This window comes from Mesoplodon densirostris, chromosome 2, assembly GCF_025265405.1.
Source record: "Mesoplodon densirostris isolate mMesDen1 chromosome 2, mMesDen1 primary haplotype, whole genome shotgun sequence".
NCBI lineage: Eukaryota > Metazoa > Chordata > Mammalia > Artiodactyla > Ziphiidae > Mesoplodon > Mesoplodon densirostris.
Genome location: NC_082662.1, coordinates 152171980 through 152192910, shown reverse-complemented (window position 1 = coordinate 152192910; position 20931 = coordinate 152171980). Strand labels below are relative to the sequence as shown.

The window sequence follows — 20931 nt, the reverse complement described above, 5'->3', positions numbered from 1 at the left end:
TATGTTAATTAGGTTGTCTGTAAACCCATACAGGGGTTTTTTTGGCTTCCTATGAAAGCAACATAGTGTAGTGAGTTGAATGAGCAAAGCCTTTGAATTAAGATTGGCCTAATTTGTATTTAGGTTGTCCTGAGTTCAGATCCCAGCTCTGCTGTGTGACCTTAAACCTCTCTAGTTTTAGCTCTTTGCTCTGTATTTTCCTGTCTATAAAATGCCAATGATAGAAGTATTGGGAGAATTACATGGGAAGATGTATATGTAAAACCCACCATAGTTCTAGGTGGGTAAAGAGCCTAATTTATGCATTGTTTTCATTTTCTGCATTTCTGAGTATGAATATATACCTTAAAACTTGTAGTCTTTGAGTTGGTTGGCAGCAATTGTGCCTTAGATGGGTATAAGGTAGTTGACAGGTCTTAACTGTGAAGTAGGCTGTTTGATTCTTCAAGGATATCATCTTACATTTTACTAGTGCTTTATACTTTCAGAATGCTTTTATATAATTGTCTTCTTAAGTTCTTCTATCCTATAACCTTACATAACTGGATTGGCATTTTGTAGAGAAGGAAAATGAGTACCTCATTAGTGGCAGAGTTGACATTGGCCTTAATCTGCTCCCTCCTTGTCCACTGTACACACTTGGGCAGTGCTCTTAAAAATGAAAAATTTTCCCTTTTGGTATCTGTTTGCCATTGATGCTGTCAAGTGGTATAATATATATATGATTTAGATGATTCACAATTAGTGTTTGCAGATTCATATATTAGAAAACATATTTCTTAAAAATTACTTTAGTTTTTAAAAATTTCACATGTAATATAGATCTGGTTCTTGCCACTTCTACATCCAGGAAAGTAATACATACTTGTTTTAAACAAAACAAAACCCAGAAAATTTTAAGAGTGATCATATAACAGTGAAAGAGAGTGCTAATTATTGCTGGGACATCAGGCATAAATCTGGACTGTTCCAGGCACACAGGAACTTACAGTCACCCTACCATCCAGGGTTGTGTAGCCTTTCAGTTATTTTTTTATATGTATATTAGCATTCACATACTTGTATAAACATATGTATGTATATAGTTTTAACAACTGGGATTGTTCTCATTTATATAGTTTGTAATCTTTCTTTTATCACTTGACATTTTATCAAAGACATGTTCATAATTATATATCTAAAGCATCATTGGAAACGTCAGCATGCTGAAAATTACAGGAGTACTGTAATTTTCTAAACTGAATTCCTAACAATGAAAATGTGTGTTGTTTCCAATACTTTATTATTATTAAAAAATGCTGTAATGAACATCCTGGTACACACATATTCTTGTGCATGCTTATTTGAATGACAAGATATGCACATTTCAAAATATTTTGTTAAGTGTGGTAGGCAGAATAACGCGCCTCCCAAAAGACGTCTACATCCTAATCCCCAGAACTTATGAATATATTATGTTACATGGCAAGGGGAAAGAAATTAAGGTTGCTAATCAGCTGACTTTAAAATAAAGAGATTATCTTGGATTTTTTGGTGGGCTCAGTGTAATCACAAGAATCCTTTAACTGTGGAAGAAGGAGGCAGAAGAATCTGAACCAGATTCTGAATCTGAATCTGAACCAGAGAGACATGACTTCCCTAGTGGCACAGTGGTTAAGAATCTGCCTGCCAATACAGGGGACACGGGTTCGAGCCCTGATCCAGGAAGATCCCACATGCCGTGGAACAACTAAGCCTGTGTGCCACAACTACTGACCTTGTGCTCTAGAGCCTGAGAGCCATGACTGCTGAGCCCACGTGCCACAACTACTGAAGCCCACGCACCTAGAGCCCGTGCTCCACAACAAGGGAAGCCACCGCAATGAGAAGCACATGCACCACAGTGAGAAGCACACGCACCGCAATGAAGAGTAGCCCCTGCTCACCTCAACTAGAGAAAGCCCGCGTGCAGCAACGAAGACCGAAAGCAGCCATAAAATAAGTAAATAAATAAATTGAAAAGAAAAGAAAAGAGCCACAGAGGATAACATCCTGTTGGAATGGAAGGGGGTCACAAGCCAAAGAATGCAGGTAGTCTCAAGATCAAGGAAAACGCAAAAACTAGGTTTCTTCCCTAGAGCCTCCAGAAAGCAGCACAGCCATGGTGATACCTTGATTTTTACTGAGACTCACTCAGGCTTCTGACTTTCAGACCTGTAAGAGAATAAAATTTGTGTTGTTTTAAGCCACTAAATTACTGGTAATCTGTTACAGCAGCAATAGGGAAATAATGCCTGGTAGATGTTGCCAGAAAGTTTGTATTGTTTATTCTGGCCCTAGCAGTGTTTGAAAAGTACCTGTTTCTGTACATCCTCACCAGTACTGAAAGTCTCATGATCTCACCTTTTTTTTGAAGCGGATTCCTTGATGGCTTTTCTTGTATTACACACAGACAAGTCTATCCAATACTCTAGCATTTCCCACCCAGAGTGTATTCCGCTGAACACGGGAAATTCATACATGTTAGGGTTCTCAGTATATCCAAGGCAAAATAAGTTTTTAAATACGGGGTTAAACTGGATTCTTTATTTAAGACTTCTCATAGCTTATAACATGCTAATGTGTATTATGAACCTCCAAGAGGGAGATAGAGGTTGGTGTTTCCAAAGCTATGTCACAGCTCATAGAACTGATGTTTTCTTAGAACACTCTTTAAAATGCAGCTCTCCTTTTTCTGTTCTTTTCTCTCTTAATCTTTCTCTTTAATATATTAACCTTTATGTATGTCCATATTATATCTTAGACTTCGTTATTCTTCAGAATTCTTCTACCTCTAAAGTCTTACATTCAACCATTCCATTTTGACCACAGCCTGATCCGCATTAATCCAGCTGCTTCTCTGTTCAGGACTTCCAGTGTAGATTCCAAATTTTTCGCTATTAGTCACTTCCTGCTTTTTTCTTTTCTTCCTCCTGTTTTTTCTCTTCTGCCCATTTTTTGATATATTGCTTTAACCTGTCTTACCAGTATCCTCAGTCCTCTTGTCCTCCCAGCTCACTTGTCTAGGAAAATCTGCTCTGAATGATTCTGAAAATATGCTTCTTTGGTTATTACGGATAGCCTCACTGGAAAAAAAATCTTATAGACTGGCCAATTGTTTAAATGCAGTCTTCCACTTCAATATCAGTTGATTTTCCCCCCAGTTTTGCCCATTTCTTTACAGTAGTTAAACTTTAGCTGTTCTCTTGGAGTTTTACTCTCATAGCAAATGGTCTTTATTTGAACATAAAAATAAAAACCTTTTGGTGGGACTGATCTGCTTCCTGTTCCTTCCTCTACTAGTCCTTGCCTCTGTCGCTCTTAGAAAGGAAAAGGTTCTCATGTTCCTTATTAAGGTGGTTTTCTTTGTTTTTGCTCTGGATCTCATAGACTTTTTTTTTTTTTTTTTTTTTTTTTTTTTACTTTTGGCTGCGTTGGGTCTTCGTTTCTGAGCGCGGGCTTTCTTTAGTTGCAGCAAGCTGGGGCTACTCTTTGTTGCGTGTGCAGGCTTCTTATTGCCATCTTGCTGTGGAGCATGGGCTCTAGGTGCGCAGGCTTCGGTAGTTGTGGCTCACAGGCTCTAGAGCGCAGGCTCAGTAGTTGTGGAGCATGGGCTTAGTTGCTCCACTGGCATGTGGGATCTTCCCGCACCAGCGCTCGAACCCGTGTCCCCTGCATTGGCAGGTGGATTCTTAACCACTGTGCCACCAGGGAAGACCGTAGACTTTTTTTATATTCAACCTTTTCCCTCCTTAATTGGAGCTTTGTCATAAACATTTGAGTAAGCTTCCCTTAACCTGTCCTTCCCTAGCATTTGTTCTATATTTTATCTTCCCCATTTATCACCTTATAAGCATGGTCTATACTGACTCCCTCAACCCATTGTTCTCTGGTTTCTACCCCTACCTTTCCACTGAAGCTATACTTGGTCAGGTCACCAAAGGCTTCTGTTTTTAACTCCAAAGACTCTTTTTTTAGTTGAGGACAGGGACTGTTTTGCTAACACTTGTATCCCTAAGGCCTCCGCAGTGCCTGATACATAGTGGAATCTTTGCATATATTTGATGAGTATTCATTCAAAGCATGTATGAATGTATTTCAGTTTACTAATGTCTGTTATGACTCTTTGCTCTGGCCTTGTTTATGTCTTCATGTGTTTCCTTGTTTTGTTTTGTTTTGTTTTCTAACTCTATTTGAATTTGGTACTTTTTCTATTTGTCTTTTTCTTGTTATGTTCAGGATAATTCTTATATCGAAAGCTGTTATCTCTCATGGGATTTACCTTGTCAGTGTGTTACTTTGCTTTTAAAAGTGGAGCTATATTATCAGAAAGTTTAGCCTGATACTCCAAATATGAGCATTAGCCAAGCACAGCACTTAAAGGTATAGTGATTTAAGAGTAAGGCCTCCTCAAAAAAAAAAAGAGGGCTTCCCTGGTGGTGCAGTGGTTGAGAGTCCGCCTGCCGATGCAGGGGACACGGGTTCGTGTCCCGGTCTGGGAAGATCCCACATGCCGCGGAGTGGCTAGGTCCGTGAGCCATGGCCGCTGAGCCTTGCGCGTCCGGAGCCTGTGCTCCGCAACGGGAGAGGCCACAACAGAGAGAGGCCCGCGTACCGCAAAAAAAAAAAAAGAGAGAGAGAGTAAGGCCTTTACTTTCTGGCAGCCCTGAGTTTGAAAACTGGGTGTATGATCTTGGGTAAGTTATCTAACCTTTTGATTCCAGTTTCCTCAGTGTTAGAATGGAAATAATGTTTCCTAGGGTTTGAGAAGGAATAAATTAGATAACAGAGTAAAAGTTCTTAGCATGGTGCCTTATACCTGGTTAAAAAAAGAAGCACTAGGACTTGCCTGGTGGCGCACTGGTTAAGAATCCGCCTGCCAATGCAGGGGACACAGGTTCGAGCCCTGGACCAGGAAGATCCCACATGCCGCAGAGCAGCTAAGCCAGTGTGCCACAACTACTGAGCCTGCGCTCTAGAGCCCGCGAGCCCCAACTGCTGAGCCTGTGTGCCACAACTACTAAAGCCCACACGCCTAGAGCCTGTGCTCTGCAACAAGAGAAGCCACCACAAGGAGAAGCTTGCACACCACAATGAAGAGTAGCCCCCGCTCGCCGCAACTAGAGAAAGCCCGTGCACAGCAACAAAGACCCAACGCAGCCAAAAATTAAAAAAATAAATTAAAAAATAATTTAAAAAAAAACAGAAGGGGCCTCCCTGGTGGCGCAGTGGTTGAGAGTCCGCCTGCCGATGCAGGGGATACGGGTTCGTGCCCCGATCTGGGAGGATCCCATATGCCGCGGAGCGGCTGGGCCCGTGAGCCATGGCCGCTGGGCCTGCCGCAACGGGAGAGGCCACAACAGTGAGAGGCCCGCATACCGCAAAAAGAAAATAAATAAATAAATAAATAAAATAAAATAAAATAAAATAAAAAAAAACAGAAGAAAAAAGTTACATTTACTTACATATTTATTATTTCTGACCCTCCTCATCTCTTTGTGTAGTTCCAGGTTTCCATCTGGTACCATTTTCTAACAGCCTCAAGAGCTTGTTTTTAATATTTCTTATGGTATTGATCTATTGGCATCAAATTTTCTCAGCTTTTATGTTTCTAAAAATGTCTGTTTCACCTTCAGTTTTAAAGGATATTTTTGCTGGATATAAAATTACAGATTGATAGGATTTTGGGTTTGTTCTTTTTTTTTCTTTCACTAGTTTAAAGATATTATTCCATTATCTTCTGGCTTGCATTTTTTCTGATAAGAATTTTGCCATTATTCTTATCTTTATTTTTTTCTCTGCCTGCTCTTAAGATTTTCTCTTTATCATTGCTTTTCAGCCATTTGATTACAGTGCCTTTGTATGGTTTTCTTTTGTGCTCAAATGCTCAAACTTTATTGAGCTTCTTAGATATCTGGGTTTATAACTTTCATCAGATTTGGAAAATATTCCGTCATTAACTTTTTTTTTTTTTTTTTTTTTTTTTAGTTTCTGCTTTATAACAAAGTGAATCAGTCATACATATACATCTGTTCCCACATCCCTTCCCTCATGCATCTCCCTCCCTCCCACCCTCCCCATCCATCATTATCTTTTCAGATATTTTTTTGTGTAATTGATATGAGCCAGATATGGTATAAACTCTTAATTTCTTTGGATCTGTTGCCTAAGTGAGCTGGTAATTTGATTTTGTTAATATGCTATAGAATTGTATGTTATTTACTGTACATTTTGCAACTAAAGAGGTTTTTGGTTTTTTATTTTCTTCTTGTTTAGCAAAGAAGAACTTAAAAAGTGGGTTTTGAGTGATGTTGGAATCACAGTGAGGCTAGGCTATATCTTTGGGGAGCGGTGTGGGAGAGTATAATAAAATTTGTTTGATCTTTATTTTAGATGGTATCTAAGAAAGTTGTATAGCATGAAGATTTGTCCACAAAAATATCACCTCCCCTTTTTTACCATGTATCCAGGAACTCTTTCTATGAATAGCTTTTGCCCTAAGCTGCAGTGCAAATTATTTGTAGTGATGACTTAGGGTCACTCCAAGGAATGTTCTGCTGTTGCCATTGAAGTCCGTGTATGTTTATTTTTCCTATATAATTTATGTAAGACAATATAGTAAACCTGTGTTGTCAATTGTCTTATTGATCAAAAATTTCTAGAAATTAGGATTTTTGTTTTGCATTGTGATGAGGAGGAAGAGAGTGGGAAGAAGAACTAGAGAGACCTCTGGGACAGAATATATACCAGAGGCTAAAACCAATAAGATTTCCTGGAGAAGAGTTTTTCAGGTTTAAGGAAAAGGGGAATACGGGTGGGTCTTATGCTTTTAAATAGGCAAACTCTGAATAAAATCATAAACAATAAAGTAGTCACAATTTAGTGGGGTTTTTTTTGATTGTTTGTTTGTTTTTGGCTGCATTGGGTCTTCGTTTTTGCGCATGGGCTTTCTCTAGTTGTGCTACCCTTTGTTGCCTTCTGGGGGCTACCCTTTGTTGCAGTGCACAGGCTTCTCATTGCGGTGGCTTCTCTTGTAGAGTATGGGCTCTAGGTGCACGGGCTTCAGTGGTTATGATGCACAGGCTCAGTAGCTGTGGCTCGTGGGCTCTAGAGTGCAGGCTCAGTAGTTGTGGCACACGGGCTTAGTTGCTCCGCGGCATGTGGGATCTTCCCAGACCAGGGATCAAACCCATGTCCCTACGTTGGCAGGTGGATTCTTAACCACTGCACCACCAGGGAGGTTCCACAGTTTAGTTTTGAACATGCGAATTGTTGAAAATTGAGGTCTGTATTGCATCATGGAATAATGAATAAACGAAGTTTAGGTTCTGGAATTCTGATACACCTGGATTTGAACCCCACTATCTTTGTGATTTGGGGCAAGTTTCCTAAAATCTCTGAGCCTTTGTTTCTTTATTTATTTATAAAATTGGGAAAATAGTAGTTACCTCAGGTTGCTATGAAAATTAAATCGATAATGGTTTATGTAATCCACTTGTCATTTACCTAGGTCCCCAATGATTATTAGTTTTCTTTATATATTCACTTTAAATTTTATTCTTTCATCAGGGACCTTTTTACCTTTTAAACATTTACAATATTTAAACAAACCCCTATGGCATTCATGAGACTATACTAATGAGCTTGGGTTTTGTCATGAGGTATTTTCTCCTAGTCTTTTTCACTGAAGTACAACTAAAGTCACATGCTTTGGAAGTATGGAGCCAAAGTCCACATAGACCTCCTGCATGTTTGAAATTTCTCCTAAGACTCGTGTTTTATTGTTAAAAATTGTGAATAACTTTGTCTTCTATTCTAGAATTGATTAATGTGCATTCTTAGCTTCAGTATCCTAATTTTATAATAAGGATAATAACAACATTTACATCATAGGATTCTTGGGAAGAGTAATAATACCTATAATGATAATAATGACAATAATAGCTAACAGTTTTGAGGGCTTATTTAACAAGAAACAATCCTAGGTGTTTTATTTCTATTACCTCATTTAATCCTCAAAACATCTCAATGAAGAAGGTACTTTTATTACTCCTGACAAAACTGGGGCATAGAGAAGCAATTTTCCTAAGGTTATACAGCTAATAAGTGGCAAAGCATAGTTAGAACCCAGGCAGTCTGAATATAAGGTACTTAACTACTACATTTTATATTCCCATTCTGTGAGATCAGGTGTATAGAACATTTAGCATAGAATCTGCTACATAATAATTTTAAATGTAAGCAGTTATCAGTATTCAATAATAATTACTTGATTTATTTTGTCCAAATCTTTGAGTTAACTTGATGTCTCTAAGAAATTGTGCTATGTCTTTCCTGTGGCTTGAGTTATTCCCGGCATGCCATTGAGTGCAGCGTGATACCCAAGCCCATGCCTTTAACCACTACTTTCTACTGCTTCCTCTTTCCTTGTTGGTCTGTGTCCACATTAGAATTTAAATCTGTTAGGAACTATGATCTGTTTTGTTCATCATTGTATACCTCGTCCTTAACACTGTATCTAGTACATAGAAATGACCAATTCATTGTTCAGTGAGTGAATGAAGATCTAAAACCTGCCGTTTTCAGCTGGTCTTAGAATGTAAGCATTATTTATACCATCTATAATTGTGGTTTAATTACTTTACATGTTTTTCCTTCCATAAGCAGTCCAGTTTGGACCAACCATCTGCTCCTGTGTTCTACAGGGCACTCTCACCTTGGTGCTGCAAGAGCCCTGCTGGGTAACTGGTTTCTGTCTTATAGAGATCACTCAGCTTTCAGGCAGGGAGGGAGATTAGGATAACACTTCGATCCCAAACTAGAATTTTAGAAATATACAAAACAGGATTTTTAAATGTGTATTCTAAAGAAACTAAATATAAAAAGGAAAAAAAGCTTTGATATTTTCCCTTTGCCTTTGACATTAGATCATTTTAAATAAAGAGAAAATTTAACTTTCTTCAAGGGGGTTCTCTGTTATTGTGGGTTAACTCATATTTTCCTCCTCTCCTCTATCTAGAATGTCTTAAACCATTCTACCTTATGAGAAATTGGATGTTCTTGCAGATAGTCATTGTGGGAGAAAACGTTTCATTTAAGTCCCAGATGAGGACCGGAAACTTGAAATCAGAGGAGCATCTGAAATCAAGTAATATTAGGTAGGATGAAAATTACAAGGGATTTCTACATGTTTGTATTCCTTTTAGAGATATATGTTAAAGTATTCATATACTATGAACACTAGTACAAGAATTAGAAGCTTTCTGAAGCATTTGATGTTGGCCAGGATGGGGGAGGGGAGTGCTAATGGTTTGGGGTTTTTTGTTTGTTTTTTAAACTTATGTGGCTTCATAAGAACTTTGGCATGTTTACTTTGTCATGAGCATTTATATCTTATAGTTCAAGGAAAATTTTTAAACATTTAAATTTAAGAAATGTTTATGTTTATATATGTGGTCTCTGAATATTTATGATAAGCATAGGGACATGTGATATATCTCGTAGATTATCCTTTAGAATAAAAATTCCTATGTTTTGGGTTACATATATTGCAGTTCATTTGAGTGCAGGGAACATCAGTTCTTGGTTCTATATGTCAGCCTGGATGCAGTCAAGCCTCCTAGGTGCCTATAGAAATAGGTGTATGATGGTATACAAGAGAAGCCCTCTGCAGGTAACTCTTGTCACAGCAGCTTGTATCAGTTCAAATGACAGTGTGAAGGTGCTTGATCTTAAGAGATGGGGCTTTTAAATGAGAAATGCTAGTTGCCCCTACAAGTTGATACTATGACAGTGACACCTATAGCCAGGCCATTCCAGAAGACTTGCTTTACTGTGTAGCGCTTATGAGCTTTGGAACCAGACTGCAGGGTGGAACCCAAGTTCTACCACTTCCTAGTTGTGTGACTTTTTAAGTTTTATATAATCAAAACTAATGTTTGGGGAGAAACAAAAAGTACAATAATATAAATTCTTTGCAATTTTTATGTATCAATTTCTGGTTTTATTTTATGTGCATACTAGAATGCGGTCATTATTACATTCAAACAGTTTCTCTTTTGTCACTTAGCATTATGTGGTGGTATGTAGGATTTTTGACCTCCACCCTGGAATGTTGTCTTCTTCAACCTAGTGTGTTGCCTCAGAAAGGATCCTTTGTCAGTGACTAGATTAGTAAAAGTAATTTGGTGGTCACTGAAGTATTCAAGTCATAGTCAGATTAACCCTCCCTCTAGGAGTTATCACTCATGTTCTTTTATGTAACTTACCTGTTGTCTTATTTATTCCTGATAGCAACTCTGAAAGGGAGTTTGTATCCCTGTTTTATAGATGAGGAAATTGAAGTTTCTTGGAAAGAAATTCCAAGGTAGCACTACTAATATGTAAGAAACCCAGATTCAGGGCCAAGTCTTTTTTATTCTGTATCATTTTGTGTTACATAAAATTGCCTCAAGTATGCTGCACATTTTACCATTCATTAATTCAGCAACATTTTAGTGAACAGCTATGACGTACCAGGCATTATTCTTGGTGTTAGGGATATAGCCTAACCTTCTTCCTCACATTTTTCCATTGTGTCTAATCCATATGGCACTCATCACTTTTTCTCAGGTTCTTTTGCCTGTTCATTTTGTAATTAGCTCAAAGATTTACCATTCTCCTCAGTTAATCTCCCTCTTACTTTCAGACACTGATCCAATTCTCCTACTTTATCTCTGAATTTGAGGCAATGTAGCAGTGAATTCTCTGGACATCTCTCCACCCTGCACTACTCCCAAATTTTCCTAGCGTTATTTCTGTCTAATCTTACCTTCCTCCAATTTCATCCTGCCTCTTTTGCAAAGCCAGTCTTTCATCTCTTCCAGAATCATGCTCTGTTAGTTTTGTTCTTTCCTATATCTTCAAGCTATTCCTTTTTCCTAGCTTCTTTTCTTCATTCTAAACATGCTCAAGTCTCTCCCATTGAAAAAAAGAAACGTCTCTTTACCCGTGGCCCTCTTCTCTTTCTCTTCACAGCCCGCTGTCTTAAGAGTTGCCTTAAACTTCTCCCTCTCATTTGTTCCTCATTCTCACTGCAATTTGACATTTTTTCTTTCTCTGGCAAGGCTATCATTGACTCTTATTTCACCAAATCCAACACACTTTCCAGTCCTTATAGTACTTATCCACTGCCTTTGAGATTGTTGAATACTCTTCCTTTTTATCCTCTTCTTTTCCCTATACCACTCTTCTCTTGCTCTCGTACACCTGTAGTTCCTTCTTGGTGTTCTTCATGGGCTGTCTTTCTTTTATCTGCCACTTAAAAATGAAGATAGGGAGTTAGCACCACCCTTCTGCCTTGCTGGGCAATTACATTTACTCTTATGGTTTTAACTACCATCGCTGTGCTGATCACTCCCAACACTGTATCCCTGGTCTTGATGTCTCCCCTGTGCTTGACACTCATCTTTAAGTGTCTGCTTGCTCACCCCCACTTTGTCAAATACCCAGATGTCCAAGCCAACAATCCGGGAATGATTTTAGACTGTTTCCTCTGCTTTATCTTTCTCCTGCGATTTTACTTCCAGATATTTCTTGAATCGAGGCTTTTCTGTTCATCTGTATTATCACTTCCTTTCTTCCAGTCTCGCCCTTTTAAAATCCGCCTTCCGTGCATCTTGTTGTTGTAGTCTTTTAAAAATGCAATTCTGACAATGCTGTGCCCCTGTTTAAAACTCAGCACTGTTCTCCTAGTAGTTAAAAGATAGAATCTAAGCTCCTTAACGTGTCATACAAGGCCTCACAGTCTGCTCTCTGCCTTGATTCTCCAGCTCATCTTCTGTAGCTTCCTACTGTGCATTTGATCCATTAATCTACCTCCTTCACTAGCTTAGCTTTGTTTTTATTGTGATATTTTCTCTGCCTGGAAGAATAACTCCTTCTCATACTTTGAGATTCCCAGACCAGAAATGGCCCTTTATAAAACTAGGTACACATATTCAAATTGTATAGATTGTAGAGTGAATGTTGTAATATAGAGCAGTGGAGTGTCAGGAGATTTGAAAATTCGTGCCAAAACGTTCCATAAAGAGAGACAGCAAGTTAGTATTTTTATTATCTCTTACTGAGAAAAGCTCCTTTAGGAGCAGCATCTTCCCTAGATGTTCTTTTCTATGTGAAATTCAACAGTAGAGTGATGTGATTTATTTTTTTCTGGTTAATACCATGAGACTTGGTGATATCTTAAAGATCTAAGTGTATATGTGCATGTGTGTCTGCATGTGTAAGCACACACTCACCTTATAGTGTCTACTGTCTGGCTTGTTATTTAACACAAATAATTATCATTAGGTTATTATGTTTATGGTCATAATTTTTGGCTACTGTTATCCCAAATACTCTGTAGTACTTTATGGAAATAGGTAAACAAATTATCTTGGAATAAAACCTGCTGTGGCTTTTATTTAAATTTCCAAAAAAAGTTGCTCTAGCATTACCTCCCAGAACAAAAGAGCCTGATTTACCTTTCCTTAACAACTGTGAGTTTAGAGGATATTGGCTTATATTCCTGTGTTCTGCTCATATGAGAAAGGGGGTTGGGAGGCCAGGTAAAAGGAACTCATTGTATCGGCCCCTGATTTGGAAATGTCCTATATTTTTAAACCATGAATATTAATGTGTGATCATAGAGAGATTATCCTGTATTTGTTACCTTGCATTGTTATATCAGTGCTATGTATAATCAAGCTATTTGTTAAAGAAGATAACCATTAATTAGTTTTTTTCCTCTAGTGACATTATTAAAAAATTACCATAAAATGTTTAACCTTTGAAAACCCCAATTCTTTGGGCAATTACTATCAAACATTCCATTTTTTTTCCCCTTTACAGTCTTGTATAACAGGGGAACTATGATACAATGGTTAGGAGTTAGCCTCTGGAATCAGTGTGTTAAAATGCTACCTCTACTACTTGCTAACTTGATGACTTTGGGCATGTTACTTAATCTCTATCTCCTTGGGTTTCTTCAGCTATAAAGTGGGGGCGGTAATAGTACATAGTGAGGACTGAATGATTACCTTATGGAAAGACCTTACTTCAGAACAGTGTCTGGCAATAATAAGTGCTAAATATAGTGTTAGCTATTTTAGTATACCTAGTGCATTAGAATGCATTAAATGTATTTATAGATCTTGATGATCATGTTCTCTCCAAGAGTATTGTTTCAGATGGTTAGCTTTAAACATATTTGATTATCACTGAATGTTTCAAATTTTATTCAGCCTTTTAATGACTTTCTCTTTTAGTGTTTGATAGAAATGCTTAATTTCCCTTATTATTTACGAACTAAGACAATATATTTAGTATTCTGAAAGCTTTATATTTTATAACTTTAATAGTGCTATTTTATTATTGAAGGCATGATGATTTTAGTTCTTGGATTCTTCATTCATTCATTCTTTTCATTAATTCCTTTAGCTTAAAGTAAGAATAAAAAGGATCTCATGTGGCCACACCTTCTAGAAGCCAAGAGGAAGCATTTAAAAACTATTATCTCTTTATATAAGCATTGTAACGTTAATCTTTAACAATATTGGTCTTTAACAAAACCAGTAGGTCATTGAGGTGTAGTATTTTTTCTTTATAAAAAAGTAAAATAATCAAATAGCCAATTTTGTGCTAATCTTTGTGAAAGCAGTTGGTATAAGATCACATATCTATTGATTTGATTTCTTGTATATTATACATTATTTAAAAAACCTAAAAGTTGTGTAGGGGTGGGAGGATAGGGATTCCTTTTCTTGTGAGATAATTTTTAGTTTAACCCTCTCACCTATCTAAATGGGTATTTTTGGTACACCGAAAAAGGAAGAGTTAGTGGATAATAATATATAAGCCTAACCATGTTTTAAGCAATTTGCAGATTAATTCCATCAGAAATATAGCATGGCCTACAAGTACTAACTTTCTGATTACATGAGACTATATTTTAACATAGTCTTCTTTGTGACAAGATTATGACATTAATGAATAAAAATAGATCTTTAGTCTGAGGAAACTGTTATTGATGATTCCTCATAGGGGAAAACTGTTTGGTTTGGGAACTTACACATATTCGACTTCTCATTTTTGATGAAGTACTCCCTGAAGCAGGAGAGCCAAACTTTTTCTGTAAAGGGCCCAGATAGTAACTGTTTTAGGCTTGGTGAGACATGTGATTGTTGTCTCAGCTACTCACCTCTGCCCTTGTAGCAGAAAGCAGCCATAGACAATATGTAAACGAATGGGCGTGACTGTTCCAATAAAATTTATTTATAAAAATTGATCCAGTGTGAAGGAGGGAGTTTCATCCACAGGCTGACCACTGCACTAGAATGTGGATTTTACTTCTTGTGGTCCTTTTGATAAAAATCCCAGGTATTTATTTCCTAATGTGATCTTTTTAAAAATATCTATTTTATTTATTTATTTATTTATTAGTTTTGGCTGTGTGGGGCCTTAGTTGCAGCACGTGGGATCTTCGTTGCCCTTCATTGCAGCGTGTGGGCTCTTTGTTGTGGTGCATGGCGCGTGGCCTCCAGAGCGTGTGGTCTCTGTAGTTTGCCGCGCACAGGCTCAGTAGTTGTGGCACACGGGCTTAGTTGCCCCGCGTCATGTGGGATCTTAGTTCCCCGACCAGGGATCGACCCCACATCCCCTGCATTGGAAGGCGGATTCTTAACCACTGGACCACCAGGGAAGTCCCTGAACCGATCTTTTAATTTAGACTAGTTGACTTAAATGTTAGGGTTTAATTGACAGAGCACAAAACTGAACCTAGATAAGTCTATGTTAGCTTTTTATGTCATAGAATTTTTTAATTCTAATTTAAAAGAAATAGAAATGACTTGGACTTTGGAATCAGAAAGAACTAAGTTTGTACTTAATTGTACCTAATTGCTTTGTGACTATGGACAAATTATTTCACATTTCAGAGATTCAACTTCCTTGTTTATGGGATGGGAATCATAGTACCTATCTCCCAGGGTTGTTACATTTTCCATTTAGCTAGCTTTTCACCATTTCAATTTAGCAAGGTTATTTTAGTCATTAACACACGTCTCTTTCAGAACCTAGGAGAGAACTGTGCACAGAGGAGCATCTCTTCCCCTGTGTTACTAAGTAATCAGAACTCTTGGAATTTCAAAATGCTTGAACATTCACGTCAGATAGTTTTTATGACATTTTTGCCCTTTTGTTAGTGTTTGGATTTTTAGTTTTACATTTTTCTTGGGCAGATTATAGTGTATACAAATGTAGAGTGAAATTTTGATCTTTGTTTATCAAAGCCTAGAAGCCTGCTCCAGAAACTGTTAGAATTATAGTTCTTCTCTTACTGATGGCCTATCAAAGAAGCAGATTATTTGGAAATAGTTCCTGTTATATGCTCAATATGATCTTCATTTGACTGGAAATTGGTATCCTCGTTAGGCAGATATTAGCATACCAAGATGACATTTGTTCATCTTTATAAGCAAATCTTGTTTGGAAAGAGAAAACAATCATTAGACACATGATCCTAAGTGTATCTTGTATAAACTAGAGTATGCATTTTTAGCTAAGATATGGAAGCATTGTGAAATATGTCCTTTGTAACTTGGCAGCTCAGAATGAAAGGTATTGAATCCAGTGGAGATGCATAAGTAAAGTTGGCTGTCTCAGTATAAGGTTCATAAGTTAGTACTCTAGGAGGGTTTTGGGGTGGGGGAGGAGAGGAGGTTGTTGCTAGGTTAGAATGTGTGCTATTCCTAAGTATGATCTTAGGTTTTAAGGGCATAAATCAAATACCTTGTGAGGATTTTTTTTTTTTTTTTTTTTTTTTTTACGGCAAAAGTTTAACACTCAAACTAGGCTTTATGGATAATGGAATTTGATGTGATGTTACCTTTTAGGACTAAGTGTAGCTGTTTATTTGGTATTGTTCATTTATATTGATAGTTCTTGTGGTTTGTGGTTTCTATAGCATCCTATTGTGATTCTATTTGAAAGCTTAATTTTTAAAAAATATAGATATCTTTTTAAAAGCTAAGAAAATAAAAAGATTCATGTTATGTTTTGATGAAACTAAAATTCACAATTGTTATCAAATAATAAATTACATAAAGCATTTACAGCAAAACTTTTAGAATCTCTAAATATTCTCTAGCTTTTATGTCAAATTTTGTTTTTAAAAATGGAAATCTCGTAAGTTTATATACTTACCTTTTTAGAGTATATGAAAATGATTTAGCCTTTTTCCTTTCTTCACTTAAAAATATGTATTGAATGCCCACTGTGTAGGCAAAGTTGTGATGGTGAGCATTCCTAAAATCTGTGATATACACTGTAAAGAAAAAATACAAATGCTTTGAGAGCATAAAACAGGAATATCCTTCATGTATGCAGGGTTCAAGTAAAGCTTCCTGAGGAAGTAATGTCTCTACTGAGACAAAGGATGAGTAATTATCCAGACAAAGGAGGAAGATGTATTCCTAGCAAAGGGACTCTTCTTTACAAAGGCCCTGAGAGTCAAGGGAGCCAAGCACATTGGAGAATCCAGAAAGAAGTCCAGGGGCTGGAACACAGAGATCAAGGAGAGAAGAGCATAATGGTAGAAGTAGAGTACAGAGACTCTCTTCAGTTACAGAGGGCTTTGTAGACCACTTTAATAAAGATCTTGGTTTCTACCCTAAAAGCAGTGGAAAATCATTAAAGGGTTTTAAGTGTGCAATTGGTGAGGTCAGATTTGCATTTTTTAAAGATCCCTCTGATAGCAGTGGAGAGAGCAGAATGAAGTGAGACAAGAGTGAAGTAGAGAAAACAATTTGGTGGCTTTGCAATAGTCCAGGCAAGGGATGGTTGTAACTTGAATTATAGTGACTGAAGAGGAAGTAAAGGGAGAGCTCCAGATTCAAGATGTATTTGGTAGGTAAAATTCTTTGGAGTTGATAGATTACCAGGGATTTGAGAGAATGTTATCATGGATGACTTCCAGGTGTCTGCTTTTCACAACTGGAAAGCCATGATACATTTGCTAAGGTACAACACACTAGAAAGAGAACCAAGCATGGGGGTGGGGATGGGTCATGAGTTCAGTTTTGGACCTCTTGAATATAGGCAATTCTTGAAGAATTTGGGAGAGAGAAAAGAAGCAGCAGCTAGAGGAAAATCTAGGATAGAAGGTTTTAAAATCTGTGAGAGAATAGGGCATGTTTAAATACTGTGAGAAGGATCCAATAGAGAGGGAAGTTTTTAAATTATTGAAAGAGGGGAGAGGGTAATTAAAGGAGCAGAAGTCCTTAAAAAGGTTAGAAAGAGCATACCTAAGTGTAATTACTGGTCTTAAGTAAGAGATGCAGTACCGCTAGTATTTTAACAAGAGTAAGAAAGAAGAGGGCTCTGTGACTGTAGTAAGTTTAGTAACTGGGCATTGTTTTTCCTGAGGTATGGGGCTGTCCTTTGCCGAAAAGAATTGAGGAGAATGGAGATTTGAAATAGTTATAGTGGCTAGTGAATTGAGAAACATAGAATTTCCTGGCCTCATTGAAGGAAAATTTGGAGGTAAACAGTAAGAAAATGAACTCTACTCAGTAGAAGAGTTCGCGATGACCCTGTGAACTTGTGAGGAATGGCATCAATTTGCCAAGATCTAATGCTACTCTAAACATTAAAGCAGGGACACTATTTGCAGTGCCACAAATAGAGCTGTTATACATTCTTACTGTCATATATAATTTTACTTAACTTTTAGTGTTACTTATGTTGGGTGGGCCTAGTTTGTTTCTAACTGAGATTCTTTTTCCCTTTTCTAGGCAGGCAGAAGTCCTGAAGGCTGACATGACAGGTATTGGCTAGCTCTTTTGTTCTTCACAACTTATTTTATACCATTAAATTAAGAGAAGTGTATCATCTTATTATACTACTTGTAGTACTGTCCTGGTTGCCAGAGGGGATGATAACTTACTATTTATTTTAAATATTTATTGTTTTTATACTTTGAATTCTTACTTAGATGGCTTGTCAACATTTTTATGTAATCTTTGCTACACTGAGTTGAATATTACTTAATTTAATGCATATACTCATTTAATTTTTATAAAATATTTATCAGCTACTTAAGAGATACAGAAAAAATAATTCATATACCATATAAACACAAATATCTCATGGTATTAGATTTATATCTTTGTGTTTATAATTCCCCAAACTTGAATAGTAGGTAAACCTTCAGAAAAAAATGTTTGCAGGAAAACTCTTGCAAATTGAAAGTCCTTGAAATTGAATGAGCTACCTTGCCACTTTTCTTTCTTTTCTCACCTTTTTTGTTTTGACTAACAGCCAAGGTGTTTTTGAAAGAATAACTGGAATTAGTCACTAAAAGGAGCAGATGAATTTAACTCCAAAATAAGGAAATATATGGCAATAACTATGTAGTGATCAATATGTTCTCTGTAACAGCATAACAGCAATATGCTTTCTATAACCATCCTAAAATGTAAAAAAACAGTAAGTGCTAATGGATCTCATCCTAATTTTTGAAGATTTTAGTTCTGCAGTGAAACCTGCAAAGAAGAGTTAAACTTGTAAGCAGCATACCTGCCAAAATTTACAACCAAGAGGAAATGGGCTATTTAGATCTCTTCTCAACCTCTAGAATTGCAGGCTAATGTTCTAAGAATTTTAGATAATCTCATTGTCATCTTGCTCAAGAAGAAAAAGGGGGAAAAAGCCAAAAACACTTTTTATAGGTTTATAGTTCTTCCCATTATTAACATAACTGTCATCATCTTCCATACTATGGATTCTGATATCAGCTCTGAGCTACTGTATTATGCTCTTGTATTGGCATTGTAAACATAATCTATATTGTGTGACAGAAATTGTGCATGGAACCATGTTAAGCCATCTATATACCTTTTACATTTTCTTAACTCTTGAACACCCTCAGTAAGTAGGCTTAGGGTTTGACTTTTGTAGGGGACATTTGACCTGCCCAGAAGGTGACCTGTCCTTAAGATACTAAGTCTCCTCATTTAAATGACAGTCTCACTGATAAGTCAGAGTTAATGATCCCTTACATTCCTTTTCCTGCAATCAGTGAATTGAAGCAGGGTTGAATAAATCTATAAATCAATTTATTTAGTCATTAAAAGCTTAATAAGGAAGGGACTGAGAACCTGATACCAAAAAATAGACCCTATTTTTTAGTAGCCAGCAAACTCTTGTAAGGATTAACTCTGATGTCTGGGAGATTCTCTGTGCAGAATAAGATTATGCTGGCTCTAGATACTAATAGCAGACCTAAAGAAGAGTGAAGATTATGCCATTGTGCAGTGGCAAAATACTAAATGCAACCAGACAGGCTAACTAGCAGCCGGAAATATATAATTGCAAAGTCCATTATTAAGTTCTTCTATTGAGGCAGCTCACTGTCAATTATTGCACTCATAAGCCTAGTAATCGGAAAGGCTAATGTGCCTTGTAGGACTCTGGCAGACAATATGGCCCCAATTTGGTATTACGTATAGTTATAGCCTGACTTTCACCTTGCACCCAGTCTCTCATTTGGCCTCTTGAGCAGTTTAATCACTGTCTGCTACTGGTCCTCATTTACATTAAATAGCAAGTATGTATTGCTCACGAAAGTGTCTTGGCAAGCAGTCTACCGATTGTTAAAATAACACTCACTGTCAAGACTTTATTGGCTTGACATACATAGGAGAGTAGGAGTAATAGCAGAATGCCCAAACAGCTGCTGGATTGTGAGCTGACAGGAGGATTCTGTAAGGACAATTGTGAGAATGATTCAAAAGAAAAAGAGAAAAGCTGCTTTGGACAAAGAGATATAGTTATGAGAGTAAACAGACCAACTTGGCAGTCCATCATTTCAAATGGGGTGACTTATTATGAGGCATATGGCTTCCTATGGTATGAATGCATAGAAATCCAAACCAAGATCAAAGGGTGAACCATTCTCTTTTTTTAAGCCTTTTTCATTTCATGGCGTTATTTCAAAACTAAAAGACAAATACAGAAGCACTTTGAAACAGATGTAGTCATTAGCCAAAAGGTGAAAGTCATCTGAAATGTAGTAGTATAAAACTTCTGCAGCTATCTGTGATATCTGTTTAAAGCATGTTTTTGCTTTGGGGAATGGAGAGTGAAGGAATTTCTGGTGTGGCATAATGGTCTTAACTATCTGTTTATCTGTCTACTGTTCTGTTTTTGTTTTGTTACTCAGATTCTAAGCTGGGTGCAGCCGAGGTCTGGACATCCAGGCAGGCTCTGCAGGACCTGTACCAGAAGATGCTGGTTACTGATTTGGAATATGCTTTAGACAAGAAAGTAGAACAGGATCTGTAAGTACGATCATTTGGGATGTCCCTGTAAGATCAGGAATCTCACCAAGACTTTAGAATAGAAGAGAACAATGTGGTTGTTTCTTTTTAACCTATTTCAGAGTAAGCTTTTTCAATGAAAAAAAAAAAAAAAGGAAAGAAATTCTAATACTTGTGATCTTTTTGAACAAAATATTTGACCATTGATATTACTTTAGATACAGTCTTAGGTAGCAAGAGGAGAAATGTTTAGAGTTGAGTTTTATTAAGGTCTTCAGGGCGTATCATAAAAACAAATTTGTATGTGTTTCAAGTACTAAGAGACAGTGTTTGGATTCTCTGTATTGTATTCAGTCCTATATTTGAGCCATGATTTAAAAAAAGAAATATGAAGTAGGCTTTCTTTGATAAATATGATTCTATAAGTTTCTCCCAAAGGAAAATGTGTTTACATTGTAAGGAAAGTTCTTCCTTTTAATCCAATAAATAGGTATTTCCTTTTTTTCCCCCCTAATAAGACTAGAGAAAGATTTTGTATATTTAGGCTATTCCACTCCTTCTTTCTATTAGGGGTGAA

At 37.0% G+C, this 20931-nt stretch overlaps 1 protein-coding gene across 8 annotated transcripts in view; it reads left to right on the top strand.

Annotated features, from left to right (window-relative positions):
* The window catches only part of SMG7 (SMG7 nonsense mediated mRNA decay factor), a 72087-nt gene that overhangs the window by 14085 nt on the left and 37071 nt on the right, over nucleotides 1-20931 (top strand). For 5 of the 8 annotated variants that reach the window (XM_060091159.1, XM_060091156.1, XM_060091155.1 and 2 more), the window contains exons 2-4: nucleotides 9038-9176; nucleotides 17829-17860; nucleotides 20258-20375. In XM_060091159.1, the coding sequence (XP_059947142.1) occupies nucleotides 9061-9176; nucleotides 17829-17860; nucleotides 20258-20375 (266 nt within the window). In that variant the 5' untranslated portion in view covers nucleotides 9038-9060. The remainder of the gene's footprint in view (nucleotides 1-9037; nucleotides 9177-17828; nucleotides 17861-20257; nucleotides 20376-20931) is intronic. The other 3 variants (XM_060091154.1, XM_060091157.1, XM_060091153.1) reach the window with 2 other exon arrangements.